The 12369-nt window shown below is 41.6% G+C and overlaps 1 protein-coding gene across 1 annotated transcript in view; it reads right to left on the reverse strand.

The window, feature by feature from the left end:
- Positions 1-260: 260 nt before the first annotated feature.
- Positions 261-12369, reverse strand: part of RAB38 (RAB38, member RAS oncogene family) — a 50534-nt gene continuing 38425 nt past the window's right edge. The window contains exon 3 of the mRNA XM_005875640.2: positions 261-1173. Coding sequence (XP_005875702.1) covers positions 1021-1173 — 153 coding nt within the window. The 3' untranslated portion in view covers positions 261-1020. The remainder of the gene's footprint in view (positions 1174-12369) is intronic.

The raw sequence follows: 12369 nt of genomic DNA on the forward strand, positions 1-12369 counted from the left end.
AGATTATCTGAGGCTATATTTCTCGGCTTCACCAAAGAAATTTGTATACACTACTTACTTTCTTGGCCTAAATGTCGATATGAAGAGTAGGTATAGATGGAATGACTCATCTCAGTTTTAATAGTGCTCAACAGTTCCTTTAAATGCACATGTCCCATCTCCTGTTTGAAACAGAATTTTAGAAATGAGTCTTGAGAACCATGGATACCCAGTCTCCCCAAAAATTCACAATACTAAGAAACTTGGAGCATTCTCAGAAATAAGGAAACAGAGTCCGTTAATGTTTTATTTTTCACTTGTGAAAATATATACAATATATATTACATGTACAGAGTCCCACAGCATGAGTCAGAGAAAGCTAACAAAAGGGCACAAACAGGGGGCAGATCTTTTTCATACATTTTCCAGTTAAACCAACATTCGGGGCATGGCAAGCGACAATCAAAGCAACAACAGCACAGGAAGCCTGTGTGCATGACTCCGAAGAGCTAAATCCGAGGAAACTCCTAGGCTTGTTGGGAATGGAGGTCATGTCTGGAGAAAAGACCATTTCGACTTAAGAGGCCGATCAGAGCAGCAGAGAATATATTCAAGTCTGGGCAAGATACCAGCGGCAAAGCGAAAGCCAATGCTCAACTTGCCAGCGAGTCTGCCCTTCTCCCCTTTCTCTTGAAAACCTGAGGCCTTGGCTGATGCAAAGAAGCAAACAGCACGGCCCAATCTCGTCCTGCAGAATGGTGGTCAGCTACCAGACACAATTTTTTAACGCACTAAATATTCTAAATGCTTGTAAACACAGTTGCTGATGCTGGGTGGTGGGGGGGTGGGAATAGGGTGGGGAGGCGGAGGCAGACATTAAAAACACATTTGCTATTTCTCTCACATAGGAAAGATAGAGGCATAGATCTTTGGCGTGTCACCTGTGTGTCCCTATCATGACATTTTCCCAAAATGGTAAAAGCTGAGGCACCATGGCTGAGAGAATGGGGTGATGTGCAGCACGTGCCAGCACAGAGCCCACTAGGACTTGGCACAGCTGGAGCAGCTGAGCGCCCGGGGCGGCGTGAGGTGTGGCTTCACGATGTCTGGCTCGATCGACTCCATCAGCTCACACTCGTTGGCGAGGATGTGCTTCACCAGGCACCTGGAGGCTTCGTCGATGTTTATGTTTTCCTAAAGGGAAAAAAACAAAACAAAGCAGCTTTTCTTACTCGGTATTCTAGATGATGCTGGAGCAGAGACTTTTATGTGACATGAGGGCAATATTTCTGGCAACTCATTTAAACATCCCTTCCTATAGGCTGCCCACGCGTCCTCTTTCTCTTCCCTTCACTTTCATGTATTCTTTCAAAGCGCTTTGCTTTTTAGACCTTCACAAAGGTAAACGTGCTTCTTTTGGTCTGTCAGGCAGGAGAGATAGTGTTTTGTAGGCTCACTTGGTAGGTTGAATGTATGTTAGAGGGCAGTTTTCTTATTTTTCACATACTCTTACACTATAACGTCATATTGCAAAATATTTACTTCCAGTGTACCAAACACAAAATCTGGATCTCCAGTGAAGTCAAATTTGACTGTTTTTATCACAATTTGTAGAACTTCTCTGATGTGTTTCCTCATATTCAATGTAAGCAGATAAGGACTTCCTTGTCTAATTGTTTTACTATAAAACCTTGTCCAATCTGAAGTATAACTACTTATCCCTAATTTGTGTATGTGTGTCAAAGTTGTTGATATACAAGGTGTCCCCCCAAAAATGTATACACACTTTGACAGTTGATAGCTCAATTTTGAAAATGATACGTATTTTAATCAACACTGCCTTTATAAGTATTCAAAGTGTGAATATACATTTGGGGGGGGGACACCTATATTTTTAGATCACTGTATGAAGTCATATTACATGGAAACTGTAAGAGGCAGTGATTGTTTCCAAATGATATTTATGACTAACGCCTAATGGTCATAAATCTAAAACAAGGTTAAGTTCTGGTTGCTTTTGTGCATTTTTGTGATGTGTCCTTGTTTTTTTTACAAGACCAGTATTCATGTCCCTGAGCTCCCCCTTTCCTCATCCATACAATCATCTTAATAATACTTATCTATCTAATAAAACATTGCTTCCCTTCACAGTGTGAACGTGCTGGGTACTTCGTATACATAATCTTTTAAAATCCCAGGGTTTGTTTTCTATTCTTAGTGATTTTGTTGTTATTGTTGGGGTGGGGGGTGGGGAGGGGGCCTGTCTGCCTTCAGCTCAAGTACCTGCCTCAGGCTGGGGAAGTTGGTCCATAGAGAATAGCTGCCTTCCGCCCTCTTCTCTGCTGTGCAGGTTCCCATGCCTTCAAGTCACGGCCCATGCTTGGCATGCTTTCCGGCACTCTTCCTCTTCCTAGTGTCATGCCCACAGGTCACACTTGAATTACCTGCTCCCAGACAGTAATCTCTCCAAGGTCGGGGCACACCCAGCTCAATGCTTTGCTCTTGAGTCCAGTCACTTGTTTATGTGACCAATTGGAAGCCAGGACCAGGTCCTCTAATGCCTCAGATGCAAGGATAGTGGGGAGTGCATGTAGTCTGACTTAGTCTTCCGGGCCGTGGCTTCCTGGGCCAGCACATCTCCCTAAATAAGACTCACGTTTGGGAGGTTATGGGGTGCTTGCCCGGCCATTACTAAACCAATACTTTAGTGTCCAGTTGAATATTACTTGTGAGTTGGGGAAGGAGACAACAAAATCCCTTCCCAAACACCAACCATGAGTTATCATCACATCAGTTTATAGAAAATAAAACTGAAGGTTAGAGAGATTAAGAAACTTCCCCAAGATCGCATAGTGGATGGGTTGAAGGGCCAGAACTCAGACCCAGTCTTTTTGACATCAAAGCCTGGGTCTTACTAAGCCATATTCCTTTTCAAGATTGTTTCAAAGAGCAAGTGCAATAACAAATAAAAAGTTTTTACCCCAGCATTAGGCCCAAAAGATGCTAAATGAATCTTAGTTCCTTTCTCCTTCATATGTTAGAGGAAAAAAAAACATGTTTCTATGACAGGAAAATCTAGTTTTAAGCATTAAAAAGGGCCCTCCTTCATGTACAATATAAGTTAGTTTTGGCAGTCATATTTTTTTTACCTCCACTCACATCTAACATGCCAGTTAAATGGGGTTTTCTTTCATTAATATGCAAAGTGGCAAAATCTAAGAACTCGGAGAGTAAAATGCTGGTGTAGACAAATCAATACAAATCTATCATCATTATGAGAAAAACAACTAAAACCTAAGCCCAATTAATGGCAGCCTAGACAGTCACTTTGGTAAAAGATAAGATGAAACTGACGGGTTAACACACTGAATAAAGGCTAGTTGGTGTCAGGACTAGGACATGGGGCCATGTCTAGTTCCATCAGAGCCTGCTTTCAGACTGTATATAGGAGCAAGTGGCAGTTCATGGTGACTGAGCCACATTTATTCATTCAATTAATATTCTTTAGATTCCCACTAAGTACTAGACTTATAAAGAAAAACACAATAAAAGAATTCCTGTCCTTGACTGAGCTTATACACTATCAAGGTTTAGGTAAACAGAAGAGTAATGTTGGAAATGGCATCTTGAGCCAGATCACTATAGAGGCTTGGATCCTAAGTTGGCCAGGTAGTCACTGAGGTTGTTCTGCAGGTGACGTGTCAATAAACACAATACCAGGTTACAAATCCATTACCAGACAAAACTATACGATGCTTAGCACTCTGTTTTATCCCTTCATCTATCAGTAAGTATTTAGTAAATACTTCTCATGTGTACCATGGTGCTGCTTGCTGTGGTAGTCCTATGTCAGATTAGAGATTTCAAGAGGAAGCCAGAAAGAAAAGCAAACACATTATATACCACTACACTTACCACATACAAACTACACAAAGGTATGGTGTACAGTGTTTAGAGCACAGGCATGAAGTCAAACTCTTCTCTTAGTTCTCCCACTTTTTGGTTGTATAACCTTGGAAATACTCCTTTATTATTCCCTGCCTCAGTTTCCTCATCTGTAAAAAGGGAACTAAGAGATCTACTTTCAAGGAGATTGTAAGTTAATAATGTTAATAGCACATATGAAATGCTTAGACAAATACTTAGACAAGGGCATAGAGGATACATTCAATAAATGTTATCTATATATTCTTCTCATTTAATCATCAGAACACCATTATGTGTGTGTTCTATTCCTTCATTTTGCAGCTGAGGACAGAGATTGGGAAGGGGAAAGTGGCTGGCCCCAAGACACACAATAGGAAGTGGGATTGCCAGATATCAGCCCAGGGAGAAGAGTAAACACTAACATTCACCATATACTTACTACAAAAAGCCAGGTGCATAGTGTTTACAGCAGAGGCTCTGAGCCAGACCCTGTCTCAGCTCCCCCAAGATATGCACTGGGAAGGAGCCACATTGTCACTGATTTCACACAGGACAGTCACATGGTCAGCATGGAGATATGGAGGAAGAAGAAGTCCCCCAAATAAAAGAACAGCATGGGCAGGAGATACGTTTCCAGTATAAACAGAATAGGAGCATGTAGTCAGGGCCTCAGGCAAGGCTGGTTCCAACTGCTCACCCTTCTGTACACCACGGAAGTCACAGCCAAGTGCCTAGACTAGGGAAGGGAATAGCAATATAGAACCAACGTCCCACTCCCTCTGTCCAAGGCCAGCATGGTTCCTCCAACCTGACCTGATAGAACTACAGACTCAGACCTATTGGGTGGGCAATTATATTGCAATATAATTGATTGAGCTGCTTGGCACCCAAGTACACAGACAAGCACACAATTTGTAGGTGATAGTGAAGACATAGAGCTGCTGACTTAAGTGGGAAATACTTCCTGGGGATTTTTATTTGCATTTATTCTAGAAAGTAGTAATACCACCTCTGGGAACATCTTTTGCTAAAAAGGAAATTCATACTTTCTATGACTTCCAAGAGAAGTACACTTAGACTGAACCTGTGATTTATTTACATATTTACATCATGACAAGATGGTCTATTGTGCAGACTGCTTTAGGTTGATGTATGCTCATCTCTGTGCCTCTGCTCAGAGTCTTTCCATTTATATCAGTGAGCATGCCTGGGAAACAGGCTTTGAAATTCCCAATAAAGCACTTTAGTAAAAACAAATGGTGGTAACCACCAGTTATTATTGAGTGTCTACGCTGGGCATATAGTAGGTGCTTGACTTATGAAATTATGTTCACATCCTACCCTCACAAAAATCTGTTAAAGAGTGAATAGCCATGTGTTAAAGGAAAGGAGACTTTAACCTTTAACAAAATTATGCCCAGAGCAGAACAAAGTTTTGGTCAATCTGTCATTCCAACCAAGCCTGGCCTAACTCCACTTCCTATCCAGTTCCCATACATTACCTTACAGTGTCTCCCAGGATTAAAAGAGCTATGAAAATAAATTTCATTTATAAATCAGTAGGTCTCAATCCTGGCTGCATATTCAACTCACTGGGGAGAGTTAAAAATAATTGGTACCAGGGCTCTCCTCCCAGATATTGTTATAATTTATCTGGAATGGGGCCCAACATGGGTATTTTTTAAAAGGTTCTCAACTTCTTGAAATGGGCATCCAGGTTTGAGACACACTTGTGTAATTAGGAATATCTTTAAAGGCACTCTTTTTTAGTTCAATAGTGAACTTTCTGGAAATATCATTTAAGGCAGTGATTTTAAGCTGCACTGATTCTGGTCTTCCTGTAGATAAAGGCATATAAATCTAACTATCTGAGATCTTGGGTAATTGTCAGTTTTTTAATTAGCTCTTCAGAACATCTGTCTGATGGCAAATTATTTAATCTCTGACCGCTGGTGCTAGAGAGCAAAAATATCCTAACAGAAAACCTTCACATCTGCCTACTTGGAAACTGGCAAATAATTTATCTTCCGCTAATCTTTCCAAATACATCAACCTCAAACAAAACACCATGTACCAGAGGCTCCAAGGTTAGGGCACTAAATTCCTCAGCCCTGTGAGGTTTTCATTAGAGTAGATGGCCCACTGGATAGTAACACCATTCTAAGAAGTCTTGCACAGAACAGGGGTCTTAAAGTCCTTACTCTAAGATTCAGCAATTGTTTTTTGAGCACATAAGTGCCGAACATTTTGCTGGTTTTCATTTACTTTAGTTCCTATCTAACATGGGGTGAGCATAGTGGACACCTATATTTTTGCTTAGCACTTCCCCTCATCTCTAATATCACACCCCATTTCCTTGGGTAACTGCCTCCTCCCACTGTGATAATGAGCTTCTACTGGGGCTCCTCCAAACTGAGCCCCATGTCTCAGAAATTGTTCTCAGAAGGTGGCATTTCACCTAATCTTTGTGACAAAGCTGAGGTGGGAGGTGCTGCCCTCATTTTACAAATGAGAAAAGAAGTGAGGTTCAGCGAGGTTAAATGACATACACATGGTCTCAGTGAGGGGTAGCATCTGTTTCCAACTTAAATCCCCAAAGCTTCCATATGTTCTCTTTTTCTTCTCCTGCTGAATTCTTAGGGTCTATGGCCAACAATTTGTTAGTGCCCAGGTGAAGGTCTGCCTGAACTCAAAGCCCATGCCACACTTTCTCCATGAAGGAAAGAAGAGTATGAGTCATTCAAACCAGGTACTAATGATGCCCTACTCTCTGCAAGTTCCCAGACTTTAGTCTGTGTGATATGCACTGGGAAGGAGCCATAAGGTCACAGGACAGAGTCATCATGGAGATATAGGGAAAGAAGATAAAAGTTCACAAATAAAATCAGCTCTAAAGACTGTGCCCCTCTGACAACACCTCCCCCGTCTCCACCATAGTCCTACTTCAGCCACAGTCCTTTAAGCACTAATGTCAAAGTCCATTCAAACCCTCTTTCTCCCCTCTTCTATAGTCTCAGGGCCTCATACCTGCAACCTTGGTATGTGCTCTGACTGGGAATTGAACCCACCACCTTTTGGTATACGAAACAATGCTCCAACTACCGAACCACATAGGCTAGGGCTCCTCTTAAAAACGTTTATGAAACTGAATGGTCAACTCTAGCTTAACAATTTCTTTTCAGAACTAGAGTTTATCTTTTATTTATATAAAAACTCTTCTGTTCATAATTTAACTAACTCTTCGTTACAGAGTTTGAAACCCTTGTTTTCCAAGACAGCATAAATTAAACTCTGCCAACATTGTTAGAAAAACATTGCTTGAGTGAAAGCATATAGGAACACAAACTATGTGTAAAAATGGATGTGTTGCTAAAACTAAACAAAACCATTTTATAATCACCTTTTTGTATTTGGAATGTCATGATACTAGCTAACTACAAGAACTCTGGCATCAACCCTTGAACCTAAGTCTGCCTCTCCCTACCAAATCCCTGATGTCTAACTCCTAAATTCCTCAGTCAGATAACAAGCCATTCTTAGCCTAAGCAACCTCACTTAGCACATGCTATATAATTTACTTCTTCCAGATATGGATTAACACCATCCTTTTTTTCATTCTACAAACTTTTAATAGCAAAGAAAGAGGTGATACATCAATTTGAAGTTCTCATCGTGTAATATTGAAATACATACCATGTAACTAAATGAAATCATTTATAATTCAGCTAATAATCACTGAGCATTTTCCATGGACCAGGCACTATTCATCAGTCTTTACACTCTTTGCTTTAATATGCTATGGAGTCAACCCTTAGGTGATGATCTTATTAGTTCAGGCCTTTGCCGGCCTCCGCTTAGAGATCATGATGGTGATGTGCTCCCACCTTCTCACAACCACTGTGGCATTTCATCCTAGGTCAGGTCTTGTGTGGTCTCTTCTCCAGTCACATGCCTCCATTTCCCCCTATGACAATCATCTTATATATTTTTTCTAGACTGTCTCCTGGCTACTCTAATTTAAGTATAGCTACAATCTTATGTCATCCCCAATTCCCAGTTCAAAAAGTTTCTGTTGGCCCGACCAACGCGACTCAGTGGTTGAGCATCAACCTATGAGCCAGGAGGTCAGGGCACATACCCAGGTTGCAGGCTCGATCCCCAATGTGGGGCATGGAGGAGGCAGCCAATCAATGATTCTTTCTCATCATTGAAGTTCTTGTGTATATGTGTCTCTCTCCCCCTTCCTCTCTGAAATCAATAACGTTCTTGTGTGTATGTGTCTCTCTCCCCCTTCCTCTCTGAAATCAATAAAAATATCTTTTAAAGACTCTGTTGGCTCACACTGCCTGCTCAGAATCAGTCCAAACCAGCAAACTTGAGAGCAAACCAATCTGGCCACAACTCAACTGTCCTGGCTCATCTCCACTGGCCCCCCCTTACTCGGCTGACTTCCAACTGAACTAAACCACAGGCCATTCCCTCGAGGTGCTTTGCTTAGGTTATTCTTACTCCATCTCTATCTGTAGATCTTCTGCCCATTCAGAGTGAACATATCTCATCTGGTTTTCTTTTTATTTAAAAAAATAAATAGTTGACATTCAATATCATTTTACATTAGTTTCAGCGTAGGGGTTAGGCAATTATATAATTTATGAAGTGATTCCCCTGATAATTTAAGTACCGACTTCATTTGGAAGTGTTTACTAGTAGCTACTAACATCTAACTGATTCACAAGGATTTCATTTTATTCTGCTTTAAACTTTTATTTTATTTTTGAAATGTTTTTTGTTGATCTGAGAGAGAGAAAAAGGGAGAGGGAGAGATAGAAACATCAGTGATAAAAGAGAATCATTGATCGGCTGCTTCTTGCACACCCCCTATTGGAGATCAAGCCAGCAACTGGCCATGTGCCCTGACTAGGAATCGAACAGGCAACCTTTCCATGCATGGGACAAAGCTCAACCAACTGAGCCACACGAATCAGGCTCTGCTTTGAACTTTTTGATGTAATTCCGGTATATTTCCCAGTTTCAGAATCTTCTGGTCAACTTAAAATTGTATTATTTGTTCATTTGTTTATTTAAGAAGAAAGGTACAGAAGGACTCAGAACTAGCCTAGCACTGCCAAATGCTAGTTGTGTGACCTCAGAGAAGTCACCATAACCCCCCTCCCAACCTCAGTTTCTTTACCTATAATCTGTGATAAAAATAATGCCAACTTCATAAAGTTGTTGAGGATGTGCATAAAATGGGATGAGATATGTGAAAGAACTCAGCAATAATGTCGACATAAAATAGGCCCTGAAAAGAATATATAACACTTGGGAAATAATGCAACATTACATTAATATTATTAAGTTATATATAAGAATGTTTGGCCCTGGCTGGGTGGCTCAGTTGGTTGGAGCCTGGTCCTGTGGACCAAAAAGGTTGCACATTCAATTCCCTGTCAGGACACATACCTAGGTTGCAGGTTTGATCCCTGGTCAAGGTGTGTACGGGAAGCAACTGATTGATGTTTCTCTCCTGCATCGATCTCTCTCTCTCTCTCTCTCTCTTCTTCTCTCTCTCTCCCTTCCTCTCTCTAAAATCAATAAGCATATCCTCAGGCTCAGGATATTAAAAAAAGCATGTTTGGAGGGAAAAATATACTTCTTTGTTAGAGTAACATATCTCAAAGTGGGCTCTGAAGTTTCATAACAGTACTAGAGGCCCAGTGCATGAATTCATGCACAGGTGGGGTCCCTAGGCCTGGCCAGCGAGTGAGGTCTAGGGGGGGGGGGTGGGGGGGGGGGGAAGGCACGGCCAGGGGATGGGACCACAGGAAGTTGGCCAGCCGGTGGGGAGGGGCTGTGGGAGAGCACTGACCACCAGGGGGCAGCTCCTGTGTTGAGTGTCTGCCCCCTGGTGGTCAGTGTGTATCACAGCGACTGGTCGCCAGTTATTCTGGTCACTTAGGCTTTTAGGCTTTTATGTATATAGATAGGATAAAAAGGTATCTTATGGTTAAATAATTTTATGAAATGTTAAGTTAATAATAATTCTTTATCACAAGGTTCCTCAGAGTCCTAAATGCTCGCAGAATGTGGCATGCGACTGAAATTCTTGCATTAAATGGAGAAGAGGTTTAGCATTCTGGTGGGAGCACACATGGGGAACCAAAGCAACATGGAAGAACTTGGATCAGAAGGTAAAGATCCACCACAATAATGTGAATTAAAGAAAGGCAGATTCAGGCTGGAGGAAAGCAAGCAGTTCCCCTTCCCCCACCTCTCATCTCCAAGCAGAGAATGAGCTTCATAAACTCTTGATAACAGAACTCTTATCTCATGCTCTGTCTCCCTGGGCCGGTGCTCCTCTTTGCAAAATTTGGCAACTACTGATCAGGAAGACTGGTGGTACACATGGGAGTGTCTGTGGATGGGGGGTGAGGTGGGGAATAGAGATAGTTATGAAGTGATTTTGTATTATACTTATGGTTTTTTACCCTTACCTAGGTGGTGCTAGCCCCAATTTTACCTTTCTCCAGTTTTCTGAGCCTAGCCCAAAACGAAGTTCATGTGTTTCTTTTCCTATGATTTCAGCAGAGCAGAGTGAGATCATGCTAATAACAAAGTTGGGAACATGGGCCTGACAGATGATGATAAAGTCCTGACATTATCCACCCTGATGTGCCTTCTCTGACCAGTGCCCTACCTCCCACCTGAGCTGGTCTGCGTTGTGTAACTCGCAGGTGCTTCCACAGCAATCCCTACCCTACCTGTTGTTACGCACGATTGCAAAGACTTTTAGAAATGTACCTTCTCACTACACAGTAAACTTCTTGAGAGCAGAAGTGGCACTTTTATACTTGGAGTGTTGCCAGCATCTTATACAGGGCCTGTCGGCATGTACGTGTTCAAGAAATTTATGAATAGCCCTAGCTGGTTTGGCTCAGTGGATAGAGCGTTGGCCTGAGGACTGAAGGATCCCAGGTTTGATTCTGGTCAGGGGCATATGCCCAGGTTGCAGGCTCAATCCCCAGTGTAGGGTGTGCAGGAGGCAGCCGATTGATGATTCTCTCTCATCATTGATGTTTCTATCTCTCTCTCTCCCTCTCCCTTTCTCTCTGAAATCCATAAAAACATACTTAAAAAAAGAAATTTATGAATAAACTGCGAAAGGGAAAGAAAAGTAGACCAATACCAATTAAAAATCACACAAAAAATACTGAGTTGTTCTATGTTCAAGTCTATAATGTGGACGTTTTTTAAATTCAAGACAACTTTAGAGAGAGAATTAATAGATGTGGGTCCTAGCCCCCATGTAGCTACAAACCAGCTTAGTCACTCTAAACAGATCAGGCCTTCTCTCTGGCATCATTTTCCTCAGCTCTGAGAGGAGAGAATTTATACTTTGCCTTTTTCCAAACAAGATTAAAGGTAACTTGAGACTATCTCCAGTCGTTGACTAATGCAGTTAAACTTGTGGGTGTCCTAAGAATAATGCTCCCTTCATGGGAAAGATTTCTCACATTGAGAGTTTAAGTATAAGACATTTATTTAGGCAATCATTTACTACTGCCAGTGCACTCTATCAACCTGATTAGCCATAATCTGTTGGCTGCACAAATCAGAAACCCACTGAACTGCCTAGGTCATCTGGAGGGTAGCACCCAGGAGTGATGGAATGGCTGAATGATTCAGGCCACTCCAAGGAACTTAGGAAATAAAATTAGACTCTGAAACACCATTAGTTCAGCTTCCGTTTTGCTATCTGCCCAGCAGCTTTTTGCATATAAAGAGGGAGAAAGCTGCAGCAGCCTTGAATTACATCCTCATAGCTTCGCCACCCAAGTGAAAAGGCCTCCGACTCCCAAACTGGGTTGAAGAAATCCTGGGGAAGGACTCTGATGAGTCTGGCTTCAGTCACATGTTCACACTGGAGACTAAAGCAACTCTGAGTCCAGAAGACAACAGTACCAGGAGGGGCCCCACTTAGGTTATGTGGGAACTATTGGCCGTTCACTATGACGTGAGAGACAGAGTATGGACAACCTGTGCGGGGAGCTAAAAGGGAATGGTTGGTATAGGAGCACAAAACTGGCCATGGAGGGTCATTGCAAAATCAAGAAACCCTCAGTTATGTTTACTATCCTGCTTTATGGACCTTTGCAGTCATCTACACTAGTGAAGATGTATGTATTTACATTTCAGACAGACATAAACAATTTATGATTTTAAAAGAAATGGAAAAATATTTTTCATAAAGTGTGGCTTATAAAAGAGACATATCTAATGGCATCTGATAACTTTTACACATGCAGAATAAGTGGGCAGTGGAGGCTCCTATATCCAATATGCAAAAAGGGGAAAGCAGAGTTGAAATACAAATGATCTGATAAAAAGTGCCTCTTCAGAAAGGCATAAAGTAGTTGCTGAATAATTTTTTTCAGGAAAAAAAAAAGAAAGAGATAAAAGAGG

Source organism: Myotis brandtii, unplaced genomic scaffold (genome assembly GCF_000412655.1).
Source record: "Myotis brandtii unplaced genomic scaffold, ASM41265v1 scaffold468, whole genome shotgun sequence".
In the NCBI taxonomy this organism is placed as follows: domain Eukaryota; kingdom Metazoa; phylum Chordata; class Mammalia; order Chiroptera; family Vespertilionidae; genus Myotis; species Myotis brandtii.